We start from the raw sequence: 21,623 nt of genomic DNA, 5'->3' as shown, positions 1-21,623 counted from the left end.
ATGCAGCCCTATTGAAGTTAGTATATTAGTAAGGAGTTAAGGAATACTAACATTTATGCATAATTGGTTGTTTGGTATTAGAAAGTTACTGCTACCAAGCCGAGATTGGAGAAAGTAAGACTTAGTGGGTGTTTGGATAAAAATGAAAAATTAAAATTATTTCACTGTTTAGTTTATTTTTGCTATTATTTATGAGTTTTACTGTACTTTTTAGTATTATTTATAAATTTTACTTTACTATTTCAATTAACTTTTACTTTTATATACAGTACTTTTAGTAATAATTTTTCAGTTTCAGCAAAATAAATAGTATTCAAACATACCTTTATAATTCAAATGAGAAGAGCATAAGTGTTATAAGAAAAACTTTCATGCATATGGAAACTTTTCCAACCCTTTCTCTTCTAGATGCAGTAGTGAGTTTTTCATTTTCATTTTCAAAAATGGATTTTAAAATTCCAGATTTGAATTCTCATCACATGGGGTTATGGCTTAATGGTAGAAGTCTTTGTCTCAATACTCAAAGAAGAGTGGTTCAGGTGATAGTTATAGTAAGGTTTAAATGGAAACTATTTTTTGTAATGGTCGTGGGATTGATAAGTTTACACCAAATACCTCTTTTTTATTTATTTATTTTATTTTTATTATTATTTTTATTATCAAAGAAAAAAGAAAAGAAGAATGGTGATTCTCTCTCCCGAATCCCAACAAAATCAACTGGTTGGAATCATCTAATCTAACTGTATTGATAGTAGTATTTAAAAAAACATGCATAATCTAATTGGAATAAATTTTTTTATTAAAAAATCTCAAGAAAATTTACAAGGAACAAGGGAAAGAAAAGTTTGCTATTTGATGCGAAAGGGGGCATGGGTCAATATAGGCGGCTGAGGACCTCCTGAATATAGTATAGAAGACTGGAGTTTGGAGTGCGTGTCCGGATACAATGAACAAGGGGGTGTAGGCTTATCACAAAAAGTTGACCTTGACTAATCTCTTTGGTTCGAAAAAAAAAGAAGCCTGTAGAACTGAAAACAACTAACGAGTTGGTCATTTGTATGGCAAAGTTGGTGAGGGCTAGAGTTGATAAACTGGATTTCGGTGAATTAAGATGATTAAGCTTACAAATAATCAAAGAATGAGAGTTGAAAAATTGTATGACCTGTTCTAGAGATTGGAATTTATTATTAATTTTTTTTTGGGGCAAAAATTCAAATTACATTTTATAAATTTGGTGAATTATTGTTTTTATCTCCTAAGTTTCATTCTTGATAATTTAGTCCCTAATCCCTCAAGTTATGGTAGTTGCCAATTTAATGTTTTTGCCAGTTTTTGATAAAAAGTTATTGTTAAACTTAAACCCACTTTTGACTTTATTCTAAATTTTTATATTAAAATATTTATTAAAGAACTTGTAGTTTTAAAAATTGACAATTTTAGGTGGGTTGGATTAATCGAGTTTCTAGATTCACGCCATTTGTCTTGAGATCATTTGGTTACATGGATGAGAGACTTGTCGTTGACTAACTATTTACACTTGAATTGAGTGGTAGTCAACTTGGGTACGTTTGAGTTGGGTGGACTCTTAGGTTTGGGTGTGCATTGGACAACCTTGATTTGGACTCGGGCAACAAGTTGCATATCGACAATTTTCTTCCATGTATATTTAACATGGGCTTAGGTAATTTATCACCCATGTCATCCGGAAAGACAAGGGTGCAAGACTTCCATGCTAAACATGATAATAATCAACATTTTTTTTTTCCTATTGTAGTTCTGTTAACTTCCTTCTATAGAGATCACCCTAGACTATATTCGAATTTTGAAGCAATATAGAACATGCTAAATGTGATGATTAAAACTTATAAGAAATTCAACCATCATTGATATGAGAGAATCCAAACAATTTGCAGCTAAATGCGCAAAAAAACTTTTGCTTTGATTGTTGAGACAAAACACCTAGATCAATATAGAAGGCTATCTAGGGCATTTTGTAGTGGTACTTTGGATTAAGTAATGTGTTTGAGTTTAGTGAGAAAGTGTAATTAAGTGTGTATATTTAGCAGTTAGTTTATTTCTCAATATATATATATATATATATATATATATAGAAGGCTAGCTGAAGGTCAAATTCTTGATCATAATTAACTCAACTAATTAGAGAGTTTGAAGCAAAGAGTTCAAAGGAGATGGAATATCCATGCTTCTAAAAATTTAAGGGCCACAACCTGTGGATATAATCTTGGTGGGATTTTTTATTTTTATTTTTAAAATTACTTTTTTTTCCTGCTACCAATAGAAGAAACATTTGACACCATTTAACACAGGCGTTAGCCCAAAATAAGGTCGTCTAATAACAGACAATATAGTTCAAAGTCACTAAATTAACTATAGATGCGGTGTCCTTGTTACATGAAACTGGCCAAAACTAGACTATAGAGGAGTTTAGCCAATGGAATTATACGGATCCTTGATGTGGTCGATGACTTAGTGTAAAAACCAATCATGGAAGCACATAATTTTTCTGGAGTCATTCATTGTCTAAAGTATCACAACTTTCTGTCATGTCTTATTATAAGCTTATTTCTACCAACTATTTTTACAAAAAATTCCGTTTGGATAATTTATCATAAAAATTGGTCCCATGTCTTGATTGAGTGTTCAGAGCCTACTTATTTCTTTATGAGATTTATTTATTTATTTATTTTTTTCTGGATATGATAAAACTTAAATCCATAATGCAAAAAATGTCTTCATTAATGGGTCTCAACTTAGTTTGAGAGAGAGAAAGATAGAGAGAGTTTTAAAAATATATTAAAAGATTCAAAATCACTTTCATTACCATGCCATTACATGGCAGAAAACACAAAGATAACACATTCCCACAACAGCTGAACCGTATGTAAGTGTCCTTATTTTATATAAAGGATATATGGATATGTATATTGGTTTTGATTTTATTATCTTACATAAAGACATGTATCAGATAGGACGAGGATATTATTTTAGTTATGGAGATTTGCCATTTGTCCCATCATTGGCTTTAGGAATGATGCTTTGCACCTTTGTGTTTTGACCCACTGGGGTTTGAGATACCTCAAGGACCAAAACCATATGGTCCATTAGGATTTGGTTTGCTAGGGTTTGGGGTTCCTCCAGAACTAGGATTGTCTCCTCTAGGACCAAAACCATTAGATCCCCTAGGATTAGGCCTTCTAGGATTAGGCCTACTAGGGCTTGGGATTCCTCCAAAACCAGGAATACCTCCTCCAGGGCCAAAGCCATATGACTTACCAAGACTAGGTCCTCCAAGATTAGGCCCACTAGGATTGGGATCACCAGGATTTTGGGATTCCTTTAGAACCAGAAATGCCTCCTCTAGGACCAAAGACATATGATCCACCAGGACTAGGTCCACTAGGACTAGGTCCACCAGGATTGGGTTCTCCAGGATTAGGCCCACCAGGGTTGGGTCCACCAGGGTTTGGGATTCCTCTAGAACCAGGAATGCCTCCTCCAGGACCAAAGCCATACGATCTGCCAGGATTAGGCCTGCTAGGACTAGATCCGCTAGGATTAGGCCCCCCAGGATTGGGTCCTTCAAGATTAGGCCCACCAAGGGTTGGGATTCCTCCAGAACCAGGATTACCTCCTTTAGGACCAAAGCCATACGATCTACTAGGATTAGGCCTGCCAGGATTGGGTCCTCCAAGACTAGGATTGCCTCCTCCAAGACCAAAGCCAAATGATCCACCAAGATATGATCCGCCAGGATTAGGTTCGCTAGGATTAGGGCCATTAGGATTAGGTCCTCCAGGATTAGGACCACCAGGATTAGGTCCACTAAGATTAGGCCCAATAGGAATGAAAATACAACATGTGAATCCAAACCTCGGCGCATAGGAAGGGCATCCAACAAAAGGCCCACCCAAGAAATGCTAAGTTTGGTAGTTCTCATTTTTCAATGGCACTTCATTTCTTCCTTTAGTTCTTACAAGAAATGCCACGAGGAAGAAAATGAGAATAAACGATACTTTAGTGGTACTACTGCTCTCCATAGTAAGCTCTATTTTAGTCTCTGTGTTTTCAATGGAAGAGAATGTTGGATTACACGTGTGAGTGAAGTTCCACATTGAATAAATATGAGAAGAATGAGTGGTTAATACAACATAATTGAGCACATACCCATTGGGTTTAGGCCTTTTGGGTTAAAGTGTCTCTATATGTTATATTAATTACTGAAGGAACCTCTCCAAAGTGTTTATTCCCTCGACAAGTGGTATCAGAGCCCATGGTGGTGTGTGGCGAAGGTAGTGAGGTGTTCATGATCCCTACCCAGCGGGGACAGAGAAAGCCTAAATGGCCCACACATAAAGATCCTGGAGAAGAAAAAAGAAAAAAAGCCCAACAAAGGAATATTGCTAATGGTGTTAAATAATGGTGTGGTGCGAGGTTCCTATGGACATGGACGTACGGGGTTTCCATGGATGTGCGTGCGGGGTTGACATATGGTTCCCATAGATGGCGTATGAGAGACCCATGGATGACGCGTTGATGAAGTGAAAAAGTCATTAGGCAAGGGGGAGTGAGTAGGACTTATTCATGGCCCATAAAGAGGTCTTGAAACCCATAAAGAGGCAGACTCACACGTGAGGGGGAGATTTGTTAGATTACACATGTGAGTGAAGTCCCACATTGAATAAATATGAGAAGAATGAGTGGTTAATATAACATAATTGAGCACATACCCATTGGGCTTAGGCCTTTTGGGTTAAATTGTGTCTCTATATGTTGTATTAATTGGGGCAACTTTTGAGACATGGTAAGGCAACGCAATTAAATGGTGTATGAATGAGGCCGCTTGGATTGTTGTTGATACAATTAGGTGGCCGGTGAAACATGGCGTTAATTTTGCATGGCCCATTATTTACTTAATTCGTTTTGATATTAGGTTATTCTGATGGCCACAAATGGTAATACTTGGTAACTTATTCGGCCTTATGACCCCATGTATTAAATGGCTCAACCTGTGAATTTTTTTTAAGCATTTCGTTTTAAGTGGGAATTCTGTGAAGGATCGGACTCTTTAAAAGTTTAGGGGATCAGTAGGTGGAGACAGAAGGTTAGCCATGGCCTCACAGCAGATTATTAAGCCATGGTTTCGTCTGTGCAGAACTTCTGAACTCTGGAACATATTGGTTTCCTTGTTTTGCCAATAATTAATTGAAGGATGCGTGTGGGATATGTGAACTTGTGAAGCAAGCTGGCTTCGTTGTTGTTCAAACTCAATCTTATTCTAACTTTATCCGCCCTCATGAATGCTTTTTGATACATGCATGTACACCCAAAACATTCTCTAGAAATGAAGAAATAGAAACTAAAAAAAATAAAGAAAAAACAAACTACAATATAGTGTTATGGTAGACAGTCACAGATTAACTTCATCAGATTATCACAAGCTGATGATATTTAGAGGTCTATTATGCAAATCTCATCTTTTCTTAATCTTATTCAATCATAAGGCTAAACTTAGATGTCCATTATCTCATTTAGCACTTTTTGTTTTAGATAGCATCTGTAACTGATTGTAGAAATCATCAGATTTGTAATCTCTATACACGTACAGATATATATGGAAGGAGACGGGTCGGTAAATTTTCGCGACTTCCTCAATTTTAATCTTTTGCTTGGTGAAAGTGAAGAATTAAGAATAGAGCAAATATTAATTAGAGGTTGTGGATGAGCTCAGGACTAGTGGCAAGCAGCAGCTACAACACTTCTGATCATTTCGATATTAAATTTTTGGAAATTTTTATTTTTTATGAGCAATATTTTAGAGATTAACACTTCTGATCATTTCGATATTAAATTTTTGGAAATTTTTATTTTTTATGAGCAATATTTTAGAGATTTGTTAAAGGTAAAAAGTTATTTTTTGTTTTTACTTTTTAGTTCTGGGAGGGTCATAGTTATTAGCCAAAATAAACCATTTTACTTTTTGGTTTCTTAGAACCAACTTCCAAATCTTGGGAGTGATTAAATATAATTATGTATATATCAATGGCTCAGACTAAAGTAGTTCTTGCCTTTGCTACTCTTGATTGATAAATAATCTATTTTTTTAAAGGAATTGATTGAGTATTAAGCTACAAATAATTCGATTGAAAATAGAAAAAAAGAAAATGAAAAGAAGTTGATTGTATTATTTATTAATTCTTTAAGCGTTGATTATTACACACACTATGTACATAATGTGTATACCACTTCAGCTGAAATTGTGTTCTAAACATAATTTCATTTAACTTGTGAAATCATGTGTTCAAGATACAATCTATGATTTCAAAATTATAACTAAAATCAAGTTTTGAACACCTAATTTCTAAAATTATGTGTACAAATGTGTGCAACAAGCTGTGTGCAAATTAACATTAACCTAATCCTTTTATATTCCCACATAAGTGCATGTTTTATAAATAATCTTCTCACATAATTGTACAAGAAGTCCAGTCTGCATACTGGTCCAAGTGGGAGCGAATTTCTCCATTGATTTTGATGATATAAAAGCATAAATTAGGATATTTTAGAGTTATCGGGATAACTTTACTCTAAAATTTATAAATTTCTGATTATTTATTTTAAAATGAATATATTAAATTTTGTCACGCTACTAATAATTTGTATAGATACTATGTAAATGGGAGATAGTCAATGTTTTAGAACTCCATTATGGATGTAATAGTAAGAAATATAGCCGATCCTAATTCCAAATATCGATAGTTGGCTATGCTTTGAGCTACATTATGACATAAATGGTCCATTGCGTTATTGTGTATGGAAGAGTTAACAAAAGCTAAGCACATTTATTTCTGGTTTTGGATAAGTAAAGCAGATTTATTTCAGTACATATGTATCATTACATATCAGTACTAGCCACATGTATAGACTGAGATGACTGAACAAACACAAAGGTTCATTCTTTATTAATTCACTATTATAAACACACCCTTATGACCGAGATGACTGACCAAACACACAGGTTCATTCTTTATTTACTACTACAAACACACCCCTATGACATGCTTGCTCCATTTGGTCGATCAATTAAGGAGATATGCCATGGCCTCCATTACTAATAACTGGACCAACGCCAGGACCAGGACCAAAAAGAGGAAAGCCTCCAAGGGGAAAGCCTCCATAACCAGGGAAATTGAACACAGATCTCGAGAAAGGAGCATAGCCAAATGGCCAACCAAAGCCTAAATGGTTCCAGATAGTCTGAGACTGCTGGTAGACCTGATCATATGTCTTTGGCATGCACATCTCTTCCTCCTTCAGCACCAATGACAATTGCCATAACAAATAAACTGAAAACCAGCAATGCCTTAGTAGTTTTCTCCATTATATCTTTATCTTTTTGTCTTTGTGTTTAATGTGGAGAGAATTGCTTCATGGCCACCCGAATTTATAGTGCAAGTCGTGACAACGAGACAATGAGAGTTCCTTAAGTTACTTGCATATATGGTTTGTGAATGAAAATGGCTTATGCATGGGAGGCTTGGTTGTTCTAGGAAAAAAATAATGGGCGGCCCATCGTAATATTTAATTGATAAATTAAATTTGAATGGGCTATAATTTCTTTAATCGTTTTGGTCGCAGGTTCTGAATTTCGATAGTGAAGTGGACTAAATGTTCACTACCTTTAGAGTATAGCCACCTGATTAATACTCTTCTCTTAATTACTTGAATGATGGATCTCACCGTCACCAATTAAATTTATATTAGAATTTACAATTTATGTGAGTTGAAAAAGAATCATGTCACTGCACTTTGGAAGAATTGAATAATTTTCTCCAAAAATAGTTATAATTAGTGTCTTTATTAATCACATCATGACCCCATGATTAATGCATCAGGCTGCGAATTCATTTTGAAGCATAAATTACATTTAAGTGGAATAATTTGATGGATTAGAGTATAAGTAAAGGGGTTAATTAGGTGTAGGAAACATGATCTCTGAATTTCAAGTGAAATGAGAATATTCAATTCACTGTTAAGATTTTAGCTCTTAGGTTTATTTATTTTTAGAAACTAGTTCTTGGGTTTGATTTACAAATTTTACATCACATTCAATACCTTTAAATTTATAAAATTTAATATGAATTATAAATCAATCAATTTTAAATAGAGAATATTCTAATATAAAAAAAACAGTCATACAAGCATATGTAGGAATACACGTTATAAATATGAGAGTTAGAGTGATATAGGCAAAATGACCTATTTAACCAAGTTTTTACGGTAAGATCGAAATCGGATTACAAATAAAATTTGTATCAGAAATCATAATTTCAAGGTCAATAAAAGCAAAATTTTTACATAATTAATTACAGAAAAGCAAGAAGCTATATTGGATGGTTGATTTAATATTTCTTTGGGGTTATATAGAGCCTAGTTTGTATTTGATTCAGATTATGATTTGACCACATAAGATATAGAAGTGTTATAGTTTTTAGTCCATTGTGGATCCACTATATATGTGGGATATAAATACTGTTGCTTCAAATTAGGGTTGGTCATTTTGTTTTAGAGAGAAAAAAAATGTATTACTGCATCGATCTTATATATTTTCCCTAAAAGTAGTGAAATCATTGCAACTTTGTAGATGTAGACAAGTTTCCGAATGTAATTAATTTCTTGTTTTGTGTGATTGCCTTTACGTGTGTTGTTATTTTTCTTTATGTTTTCTGCCTCTTTCAAATCTAGGAATTTATGTAAATCCCTAAAATTTTCATCTTTTAAAAAAGGAAAGAAAAATGCAGCATTATTCTTTTGCTTTCATGTTTTGTTCATCTTCAAGTTCATGGTGATAATTTAGACCAATCTTGAGTTACGTCGCAGACCAATTAAGCCTTTTCTCATCATTATTATTATTATATAAAGAAAAACTAAGCAGTATTTAATTATATATGTAACCTAACAACTTGAATATGATGGTCCAATGAGAATTATGGTGTTTGAATCTTGCATGGGCCATGATTACTTCTATTGTTTTTTGTGATAGGTTGCACGTCTGATGAAAGTAGATGATTTAGTAAAATTATCCGTGGCTTCATGACTCAAAAGTTTCCAAGGATTTAACCATGGGTCCACATGACATTAATTTGCTCTTAGAATGGGATGTTCTTTTTCCTCAAAAAAAGAAAAAAAAAGAAAGAATGGGATGTTCTTATTTATTTTATTAGAATGGGATGTTCTGATTGTTTTTACGTGAAAAAATAAAAATTTTGAAAATTCTGGGAAGAAATTAATGCACCAAAATATATGCATGTATATTTTGGTAGAGTACGTATCTCAAAGCAGAGGTGCATTAAAAACACATGTTTGTTAGATCCGGTGTTAATGTTTTAGAAGTCATTTGTATGGTTTATAGCAAGAAATCCAAAATTAAAGTCTCCTTTAGCCTTAGGGTTGTAATTTTTAAAACTTGTGGAGTACACTTTAAACATAATTAGTAATAAATGTTGTTGAAATTTTCCATGAAACAATCCTTGGGTATGAACCCCGTTCAATCAGAAGGGACCCCGAGTATTTGAGGGTTATGTGAGCATATATACCAATGGACGTGTTATAAAACATAAAACCTCATGGTTTATTAGTTTAGAGATTTTAAATGAGAGATAATGGTTCATAGTGTTCTTACAATCTTACTAAAATATAAGAAGAAGATATTAAAAAGAAATTAAATTAATTGGGAGAGAAAGAAAATAAATTATTAATGTGATTCATTTTGACACTTTAGTACTTTACAGTTATAAGATAAAATCTTATACATTTTCGCAGTAAAGAAGCCATGATTTTAATTTTGGGGGCACTATTAAAAGACAAACATAAAAGCAAAGTTAATACCAAATAAAACTAATTGACATTAACAAAAAAAATGACAATTATATAATAATGTATATGTCAATGAACAATTTATTTTTCATATGGCTAATAAGAATAAATTTATAAGATTAATGTACGTAAATTCAAGTATGTAGTTTAATTACTCAATATAAATTGAAAAAAAAGAAAGTAAAAAGGATAAAAAGTACAGCAATATTCCTCGAAAATTGTATATCACCTCATTTCCTTATTTACTTTAATTAAATAAAATGTAAACTTCAACTTTCTTTCACTATTCTTCTTAATATTTAAATTTTGAGTTTTCAACAAAAACCTAGAGTTCATTAAGTAAAAGTCCAAAGAATGTGAAAAAAAATCAGTGGAGGGATAGAGGCAATAGGAGACAGTGTCGTGTGTGAGTGTTTTTTAAAAAGTTATTTTAAGTTTAAAATATTGGTCCACTACTTTGAGTCTTTGTGTTAACTGAGAAAGATAATTTTTATATTTGAGAAAGATGAATTTAGATTTAGATTTAAAAATTGTCACGGTATAAGAAAGTTGAATTTCAATTTCAATTTTCATTAAAGAGGTGAGTCTTCTAATCCTTTATCCAAACATAATGCCATGATTCTCCCATTATATTTGTTTGTTTATTTGGTTTTTTTTTTAAAATTTTTTTATTTTTAAAATTTAAATAATATATCTTGTTCTCCCTACTTAAAATATGACCGGTGAAATTCGTGATAAAGCTTGGTGTTGGAAAGCTGCAAGATCTAAAGACCTTATTACCATCCAAAGTAAGCTGCTATTGATAAAGATTGGTGAAATGGATAAATCTTCTAGGACCTTATTTGCATCAAGTTCCTTTTCATGTTCTTGCTTGGGACAAGCCTAGATTTAGAACCGCCTAGTAGTTTGATGATGGAAGATTATTTTGTTTCTTAGAGCTGTACCAAGGTATACTTCTATAAGTTGGATGGCAATGGAGAATAGATTATCTACTAAAGAGAGATTGGCTAAATGAGGAATTGGGCGCAGGACTTGTTATGTGTGCTTTGTATCTCCTGTTCTGAGAGATCACCTATTCTTCAAGTGCTCTTTTACTCAAAGAATTTGGAAGAGAAATTAGTGATCCCTTATTATTAGTTTGTTCCTATCATTAGTTCTGAGCTCGGTTGAATTAGAATTGTGTTTGGAGTTAGTTTGTTTAACTGTCTTGCTATCCTGGTATAGTCTAGGTTTTGCCCTTGACTATATGTCAAGAGTAGTGTTTATTACACACAAACTATTACACACTTATTTTTTTGGATTGAAATTGTGAGTTGAAGACATAATTTTAGTTTTTAAAATTGTGTTTTCAACTCACGATTTTAGTTCAAAAAATGTGTGTAATAGTATATATAGAGCTGCATTGTGACTGGAATGACCCCTTGCATCAGGGTCCTAATTAATTGTGTGTCTGTGTGGAAGAGGTAGCATATAGCTAAGAAACATTTATTTCAGTAAGTATGTCTCATTACATATCAGTAGACGGAGATGCCTGAACAACTACAAATGGGGCACTGCCTATTCAAGACTCATTTATTATTTAGTATTATATAACCACACCCTTATTCTGTTAGGCACCTTAGAAACATGCTAGCTCCATTTGGTCATGGAGATATGCGGCCAGCTCCAATATGAGCAGCATTAGGAATGTCCCCATACACGTCTTTGCCTTCTGCCATTTCTTTGAAATCGGTATGAGCTTGAGGGGGTCTCCAATACCACCACCAACATGACCATCACCAGGACCAGAACCAGAACCAGAACCTGCAGAACCAGAACCAAAACCAAAACCAGGAAAGCCTTTAAAACCAGGACATAAGCAAAATGGCCAGAGAGTCTGGGGCTCATAGACCTGATCATCTTTCTTTGGCACATCTCTTCCTCCTTCAGCACCAATGAGAAATGCCATAAGAAATAGAGTGAAAACGAGCACTGCCTTAGTAGTTTTCTCCATTATATTTTTATCTTTTGTATTTGCTTTTAGTATGGAAAGAATTGCTTCACGGTCACCCAAATTTATAGTGCAACTTGTGAAAATGTAAGGTACTTACGTAACTTTTTTTGGGAATGAATAATCAATAAGATGGCCCATGGTAATATAGGTGATAAATCAATTTTGCATGGACCATAATTTCTTTAATATTTCGGGTATTTGCTCTGAATCTTCTGATTGTCACAAATGAGAATAATTAGTGTATTTATTTATGGCATCAGGCCCCCATGAAGTTAATGACTCGGGTTGAGAATTCATTTTAAAGAACAATCTGATGCATCAGAGCATAAGTAGAGAGGTTGAGTAGGTGGAGCTGTAAAAGTTTAGCTGCTGTGTCATGCATAAAGATACTATATATGCGTACTACCCATATAATATATAGTATTTAGAAAATATAAAATAAAAAGTAATGAAAATTACATTTTGGTCCTGTAAGATTTATTTTTGTTATTTTGGTATTGTAAGATCACATATGATGTCACAATTAGCCTTTCCTTCAATTGCGTTAAAAAAATTACCGTGGGCGAAATGTAAAATTCCATGATTAAAATGACAAACAACAAATTAAAATTTATAAGATGAAAATGACAATGGGCCAAATTTAAGAGGTGTAAATTTTAATTTTGTTTTTTTAGAAGAAATTTAAACAGCTTTTTACTATTAATTTTTTTTTTAATAGTTAGTTATGAACAAAAGGATTAATATTACAAATGAAATTTTAATACCGGACTAAAATTACAAAATGAAATTTTCAATACCAAAATGACAATTGACTAAACTTGAAAGGTATAATTTGAATTTTTGCCAAAGAAAGAGAGAAAAAGAAATTGTATATATATATACACAGTTACACACACTTTTCATAAATAGAATAGAAAAGAAAATTATAGCAATATCATTCTTTTCTTTTCATGTTTTATTATTGGTTGTTCTTGAAGTCCACGGTGAACTCAGCCCTCATTAGAGCTCAACTGACCCGAGTTATATTCAAGCTCTTGATACAGGTTGGTTCGACAAATCTTTGAGTTAGGGCAGAGACCAACTAATATTTTTGTCATCACTATTATTTTTTTTCTAAAGAAAAACTCAGCGTTATCAACTTGAATATAGAACTTGCCCCCTTACCCCACCCAAAACTTCCCCTACCTTTCTTGTTATCTATTTTTTTTAAAAAATAGCAATTAAGATATGGAATTTTTTTATATATGGATATTTCTAATTCTCTCAAATAGTCTACAATTTTTCTCCTTAGCCATGTCTAGCTTGGGATTATAAAATGATATATTATTAGAACATCCTATTACCGATCTACAAATTAAATTTTATTTTTTGTTGTTTTTCTTTTCTTTCTTTTTTTAATAGTTTGTTTTTGGCAATATCCATCTTCTGAATAGTTGGAAATGAAATTTAAAGTAAAAGAATAATCATTGATACTTTAATTTAAGTTAATTTAAAAATTAAAAATATTGTACAGTCTTTTTAGAAATCAAGGCATATAGAGAACATTTTAAAATTTCAAGGGTATTATCATATATATGAAATTTATAATTTAATTTATTTTTAATTTACTGTAATCAATGACTTGTAATGAATATCTTAGAAAAATTCTGGTGCCACAAATTAGTGCACAAATCGCTTATGTGGTGAGTTGTGGTTGGTGGAAGGGTGACCCACCATCACTCCTCCACCAACCACAATTTGTCACATGGACAAGTTGTGGAAAAAGTTGTGCAATAGTTTGTGGCACCAGAACTTCTCAATATCTTATATATATTTTTTTTAGAGAATTTCAACTTATAATGTCTGCTCCTGATAATAGCTTTTATATTTAAGTTAATCTTTTTAACTATATCTAATAATGACTAAATATTAATTATTTTGATTTATGTAATTTAATTGTTTGAAATATATACTTATGGTGACCTTAGAGTAAAAGTATTTTAAGGATAACAATAGTAATACTGATTTTCAACTCTAATAACACAAACCACAAAAAATAAATTGAAATCAAATACGAAAAAAAAAAAATTACACACACACATATACTAGATTCATTACATGTGCTTTGCGCATGCAATAATACATTTTTATTTAATTATTTGTTTTTTTGGTTTAGTGTTATAATGTTTAAAAGTGCTATATAATCCATGGTTTTTTTTTTTTTAAAGAAAGAGGTAAGATAATGTGGAATAATGTTTAAAAATGAAATAGTGAGAGTGTCCTAAGTTTTAGGCTGAATGTAGAAGATATAGAAAGTAAAAAGCTTAAAACTTAGGAATAATAAATTACTTTTTTAACTGTTTGCGTTTTTTAATTTAAAATTATTTAACTAAAAAACAGGGGTATTCTAGTGAATTTAAGAATTTGTGTGAGGGTATTTTAGTACACAAAATGTTGAAAACCAAATAGGGTATTTGTGTGTATGCATATATATATATATATATATTATATGTTGATTAACTTTTTGGCTTGATTAATTCATTTTACTTATATTAATGGAAAACTTTGGAATTATTTTTTGCTCAATCTTTTTAATTTAATATTGCTTCCTTTGAACTAAAATTCTGTCTTCACCACTCGCTGGCTAGATATAGATAATTGGGCAGGACTTGCCATATGGCTATGTAGTTCTCCTGTCCTTATGAGAATAGAGATCAACTATTCTTAAAGCACTCTTTTGCTCAAAATTTGGAGAGAAGGTAGAGAAATGTGTTATAAGAGCATTTTCAGCAGCTTTTTCAAATTTTTATACTGTTTGAAAAGTGAACAGTTACATTTTTCTTTACCTACTTATTTTTTCAAATACACTTTCTAATAAACTCTCTATCTTTTCTCTACCTCATTTAAATATTTCTTCTTCATTATTTCTTCATTTTTTTAATCTTTCTTTATTCATTCCCAACTATATTTTCTAAGTCTCTCAATGGGTAAATATTGAACATTAGCGGAAAAGTTGAACAGCAGAGGATACATAACTCATACTCATAGTCTCGACCTCTTGAAATTTTTCGTAGTAGTATACGTGGTAGGGAGCTTTTCATAGAGCAAATGGGCGCGCCTGGCTCTCCCAAATTCTTTTAGAAAATTGGGTTGTAATGTATTTAAAAAGTTATCTTTTTTGTTGTTAGTATTTTGTTAATAGTTTAATACTAAATGAATGTTATTTCAAATATTCATAAAAAAAAAAATTGTTTATACTTGGCCCCTTTAGATTGAGCTCCTGAGTCCGTCCCTGCCATTGGTGCGTACAAAAACATTTTTGTTACGGTTCTTATATTTTAGAAGCTATATATTATGTTGCTTTATCACAAGAAAGCCCAAAACTTAATTAAGACCCCTTTAGCTTTAGCGTTGTAATTTTTAACATTTTCGGAGTTCACTTTAAACATATATAGTAAGTAATAGATCGGCTGGTCAAATTTAGACAGCCTTGGGTAAGGCCCTGAGTATACGTATTTGAGGATTATGTGAGCAAATATCCGTATGGAGGTGTAATGGACCATAAAACTTCATGATTTTTTAGTATAGAGATTTTGTTACATTTTATATTGAGAGCTAATGGCTCATTTCGTTCTTACTAAAATCTATTGAAAAAGACATTAAGAATAAATAAAAATTAATTGAGAGAGAGAAAGAAAATAAAGAATTAATATGATTATTAACCTGGATAGTTTATGTGATAGTGCAGCCCACAATAATTTTGGATTTGTTGGGTTTGGACCCCCAACTAATTTGTATGCTACTTAAGGGTATGGTGGTGATAAACGGTTGTGGGCTGCATACAAATTAATTGGGGGGTGATAAACAATTGTAAGGTGGTTTGTTGCTAAAAGTTTGACTACTCGAGGAGGATTTTAGATAATTGAGGTATCCCTTAGGCATCTTTAGCTAGGTCCTTCCCTAAATATTAGTTGATGTTTCTCTCCGTTTCTTGTGTTTCTCTCCCCTGAAAATGTTTCAACCCCTGTTCACCGGCCCCTTCCTTCTTTTTTATACCTTTCTGTTAGTGGACCCATAATGATGAGAGAATATTCTGTTGGCATGTGGGTCTTTCCACCCATGGTGTTTGGGTGGCTCTTTGGGTCTAGGCTATTGTTTTAACATGTCTAATCTTGTGTTAGGGAGTGAGATTTGTTGTTTTGTTGTTGAAATGATTTCGTAGTAACTTGAGCCTGACGCTGAATCTCATGCTTGGCTAGTGGACTCCCCTAAGACATTACTTTCCTTCCTTGGGGGACAAATGAGGTTTGTTCGAATACCATAAAGAATGCAATGGCTTACATGTAATTCAACTCGGGCCTCTTGCGTATGGGACGGGCTTGGGATTAGTGATCCTTGGCCTAAGTTTGGTATGGGCCGAAATCTGTCCTCCCACAATTTAGGGTGAGTTTGGTTCAGCTTTTTGAAAAAGTGCATAATGAAAAAGTGGAGTTTTCAAAAAGTGCATAATGAAAAAGTGCTTTTTCAAAAAGCTGAGTGTTTGGTAAAAACTGTTAAAAAGTGTTTTTTGAAAAAACTGAGTGTTTGGCTAACACTTATAAAAGTGAGAGTTTGAAAGATAAATTACCAAAAATGACAATGTATATAAGAGAGTTTATTTCATACTTAAATCAATATTGTGAAATTATTTTTTTCTCACCAATATTAGCTAATAATAACCTACCACTTAAGATTTATTGTAAAAGTATTGTGATAATTTATACTGATTTTAATTTGAACGTGCTATTATAATTATTTTTTTTTCAATTTCTAAACAAATTATTTTTTTCTCACCAATATTAACTAATAATAACATACTACTTAAAATTTATTGTGAAAATATTGTAACAGTATTTCTCAATTTTAATTTCTTATTCTTTATTTTATGTTTCTCTTATTTTATTTTATTTTTTTATCCATATTTCTTTCTTTTTTTTCCCTCTTTTTTTCTCCACCACACACATACCCTTCATTTTTTTTTTTCTTTATTTCCTTATTTCCTCTCTTTCCCTGCCACTTCCTCCACACACGTGCCCCTACTTTTTTTTTTCTTTATTTCCTTATTTCTCCCTTCCACTTCACACTCCACTCCACTCCAGAATCTTCCACACACTTCAAACCCCTCTCATCCCTCAAGCCGGCTCAAGGTCTCTGCATCTCTTTTTTTTTTTTTTTGACACTTCAAAAGCTAATGATGATGATGAAGAAGATGAAGATGATGATGATGATGAAGAAGTCTCTGCATCTCTGCATCTCTTTTTTTGTCATTTCTCTTTATTTCCTTATTTTGTCTTTCCTTCTTTATTCTTTTTTTTTTCACACTCCAGAGAAGAAGATGATGATGATGATGAAGATGATTGAAACATAAGGATTTTGGGATTTTGGGTTTTTTTTTTTCTATGGATTTTGGGTTGATTTTGAGTTGGGTTTGGGATGGGTTTTTCGGATTTGAGTTGATTTTAAGTTGTTTTTGTGTTGATTTTGAGTTATTTTTGGTTTGGTTTTGTTGATTCTGTGTTCGGAATATCAAATGTTGAAATGGGTTTTGTTGATTGTGGGGGTAGACTTGTGAAGAAGCAGAGGAAGACGAAGAGGAAGAAGAAAAGGAAGACGAAGAAAAAAGAGACAGATGAGAGATGAGAGCGTGAGAGAACTGATGGGTATTTCGGTATTTTCGCGTTTGCAACGGTAATAACGCGCATAGCGCGTTTTCATTTATGGACCCTCGGGGGTCCATAAGCCCTTGCGCGTTTCTCCTTCATTTTTTCTCAATGCTCAAAAACGCAACTTTTATAAAAAAGTTACGTTTTGGGCTTACCAAACGCATTTTTTGGTTTAGCATTTTTGAAAACGCCCTTTTTGGGCTCAAAAAGTGGAAACAAACGGGGTCTTACATTCACTACATAAAGTCTTACAAAATTATATCTTTAGTGTTGAGAGCACTATATATATTCAAAATACTGGACCAGGCCAACGAAAAAGTGGGTCCACAATGAGCTAGATGGTCCAATCTATAACCAATTGACTCCCTTGATTCCCTACAAATAACTATCTATAACAAAAAACTGTAAGTAGGGGTAATATGCCCGCGTGGGTAATGGAGGGATGTGGGTATGTGAATGTATTTGAAATTTTAAATATGAGAAAGAGAAGAAAACCTATCTCCATTTGTACTCTTTGTGGAAGGGTTCTTAGGTAGTGGATTCATGTGTTTTGATTTACGCAATGAATTATTTGATTTACACATATTTTAATCCAAATAATGCTTCAAGAAATAACTAAATATGAAATTATTAATTTAAAGTTGTGTTTAATAATTTCAAAATTTAATAATTTTTTTATATCATAATAGCCCCACACTTTCAATAATGATAATCCAAATTACTCACATATGAATTTTCCTCAATTTTCATGTATATATTTACAAAATGTAAAACATTTTACTCTTCAAATAATTTATATAAATATCATATGGGCTCAAATATCACATTTAACACATTAGACATACCACCATACTCACAAATTACTCCGAATTTTCACCTTTTCTTAGAATTCCTAAGACCTCAATTTTAGCAAATCAACTCTAAAATAATTTAATAAACATTTTCAAAATTTAATTTAATCAATTTTAACCAAATTTTAGGAATTAATTAATGTTTTTTTCTCTTGGATTGAATAAGGTGCATGCAACTCCACAATAAATTAAATCTACAACCAATAGTATTATGATATCTTATTAATTAAACTTAATTTGGACTAAAATAGACTAATTAAAATTAAGAGTTCATAATCATGTGTGATTCGAACTTAATTCAAGCAAGTACACATTAACTTTTAAACATGTTTTCTTGATATCTTTCAATCCGGTGGTCTTCTATTAAAGTTCATGAATTGTCGTTTTGTTCATTATGACTTCAAGATTTAGTTTATGTAATGCAATTGGAAATCAAATGATCAGAAGTTTAGTTTTACCCCTGTGATGTGATGTGATGATAATATGCAAAATGAGGTGTCTATAACCATATGATATGTTGCACAGTGTCAATAATCCAAGAAGTGCAATCAAAGGCTGTTCTTTATACTATTTGAGAAGAAAAACTGAATGACTCAGGTCAACATTAGGATTTTGATTTGGATGATATAGAAGAGGAGTACCTGAGAAATTATGCATAAGGGAACTTTGAGGTGCAGATTGAAGATGAGATCGAGAGATCATGATATTGGCTGCTTGATGAGGAGCTTCAATCCTGGATTCCCCAATATACTGAGCACTGCGAAATCCAACAGATGGTGGCATTGTTCTTGGGTTATTGGACATTGAAATCCAGATTTTCAACAGATGGAGAATTGGTGGAATTGGTGTTAGCCTGCACTGGAGGTCCACCATTTCCATTGGATCTAGAAACCTGGTTCATTGAGGACTTAGATCTGGACTTTTAACCCGGTGGATATTCATGAAGTTTGTAGCATTTATCCACAATGACTACAAATTGACCTTTTTTCTTGTTATTGTATCTTCCTCCAGGATTGGGCTTGCAGTTTGAATAGAGAAAAAAGAGAGTACACCTTGCTGATAGATGATACTGACTCACTCATGAGGGTTTAGCCACTATACCATAATTCTCATTCAAGCCCATGAGAAACCTCATCACATAATCTTGTTTTTCATTGCTTCACAAGAACATTCAGGCACTGGATCTTAGTTAACCAATTCATCCCAATTTGATTTGAAATTAGCAAAATAGTCACAGATTGAAAGGTTGTTTTGAGAAATGTGAGAAATTCCTTTGTGTAATTCATATATTCTCAGGGAATTTCCTCGAGATTACCTGTGCTTCAAATCCAACAAGATTTGTCTGGCAGTCTCGGTATACATCACACTGTAAGCTATGCTCTTCTGGATTGAATTAATGAGACAGGACAGTACTGTCGTGTTACAACAAATCCAAGCATTGAACAAAGGAGCAGTAGTTTATGTCATGGTGATCTCGCCATTAATGAAACCAATTTTGTTCGTTGCTGTAAGTGCAACGATCATAGATCTTGCCCAAGAGGAATAGTTATCACTACAAATCAGTGGCTGTGTGACAAGAGAGCTCCCAGGGCCATCATGATTACTGAGGTGTAGTGGGGATTGGAATTCAAATAATCTGCCATAGAATTTGGAGATTTGAGTATTAGATTGATTGGCGGATGCCATGGATGAATCTCAGAGAAGCTCTTATTTTCACTATTCCTTTCTCTCAAGACTCTCTAAATATGAATGATAGATTGAATTATTAACCATGAGAGCGTAGTGAGTAACAAAACCAACTGTGTAGCTTAAAAGAAAAGAAAAGAAAATAGCATCTAGAATTGTAACAAGGATGTTTGAGATAGTCGTTACCACCTGAATAAAAAGATGAATCTTTCAATTTAGTCCGACAGCAAGCTCCTAGATGCACTAGGTCCTGGATCGTTAAAATCGTCATTACCACTGAATGAAGAGACGAATCTATTAATTTCCCTAAATTTCTCAAGTTCTTTCTTAAAACTCCGGAACTCACTAAGCTTCATTTCATCATGAAGGACACCATCCCAACCCTCATTAGCAATAATGCTGTTTCTGCTGCGTTGTGTAATTGTTTGGTAGAACCCTTCCACACTCTGCTCGTATACCAAACTGACCCCACATTTGCGCACTTCTCCATTGAGCCACAGCTCTCAAATACAACCTTAATCTGATTGTATTCACCATTCGGAAAAGTAGCAAACCAATCATCACGAGACAAATACAATATCCAAATGTCACCTGCACCAAATGACACTCCAAAGAAATTTTCAGAGTTGAGTTGACCGTGAAGTGAATCACCAAAGGCTATCACACGAGCTCTAAAACCAAATGTTTTGTTGGAATTTAATTCAAAAAGAAAGTCATATCCTTCCAACTTAGCACAGAGAGCGAATCCCATCCACCTACTATTACACCAATTTGGAGGCAGGTCTATACTTACTGAGTTCCCCACACGTTGATGAGTTAACCACCGAGGAATTTCAAATGCAGGAATAATTATTTGAAATTCAGTTCTTGTTCTTGATCCTTCCTTTTTCTTTTCGGTAGGAGTTTCATATCCAGTTTTTGAATGAAGGAGTCCCTACACCCAAAAAAAAAAAAATCTTTATAATGAACGGGAAAAGATGTTAACAATTCATGAGAGAGAGAGGAGATAACTTGTAGGTAACGGTTCAATATTTTAAATGCCACTCCACCGTTGCTCTCATTATAATAATGCCTCTTGGACCAAGGTTGTTGTCTTACAAACGGTCCTGGTGATGGTTTTGGCAGTCCTAGTAATGGTTTGAGGGAATAACATCCTTCAGCATTTATATATCTAACAGTTGATGGAAGCTCTGGCAATGATTGAAGCTTACAGCAGTTGGACAAATTATATTACAAAAAGCTTCGAAATCAGTTGGACAATATCTCACAGCCTGTAATGCTGTGGTGTGGAACAGAGTATAACGGTTAAACAACCAGTAGACCAATATTATATTAAAGAGAAAGTTTAGGCGCACCGTTGAAATTGAAAGCGACAATCCAAAGCATCATGCAGAGAGTGTATATATAGAATTAGGTGCTATGTGTTACTCAGTTGCTTGTATTCATTTTTCTCAAAATCAATAATATCTGAGAGAGTTTATTTAGAGAGTTCTATAAGTTTTTACATGCACAACTTTT

General features: G+C 33.0%; 1 protein-coding gene across 1 annotated transcript; it reads right to left on the bottom strand.

The window, feature by feature from the left end:
• Positions 1-3,335: 3,335 nt before the first annotated feature.
• On the bottom strand, positions 3,336-4,485 carry LOC115962002 (ejaculatory bulb-specific protein 1-like). Its single transcript, XM_031080879.1, has 2 exons — positions 4,475-4,485; positions 3,336-3,843 (listed from the first exon to the last, which is right to left on the bottom strand). Exons 1-2 carry the CDS (start codon positions 4,483-4,485, stop codon positions 3,336-3,338), a joined length of 519 nt encoding a protein of 172 aa, XP_030936739.1.
• Between the last annotated feature and the right edge of the window lie 17,138 nt (positions 4,486-21,623).

This window comes from Quercus lobata, chromosome 9 (genome assembly GCF_001633185.2).
Source record: "Quercus lobata isolate SW786 chromosome 9, ValleyOak3.0 Primary Assembly, whole genome shotgun sequence".
In the NCBI taxonomy this organism is placed as follows: domain Eukaryota; kingdom Viridiplantae; phylum Streptophyta; class Magnoliopsida; order Fagales; family Fagaceae; genus Quercus; species Quercus lobata.
The sequence above is the reverse complement of the archived record's forward strand: the minus strand, read 5'-3'. Positions and strand labels throughout refer to the sequence as shown.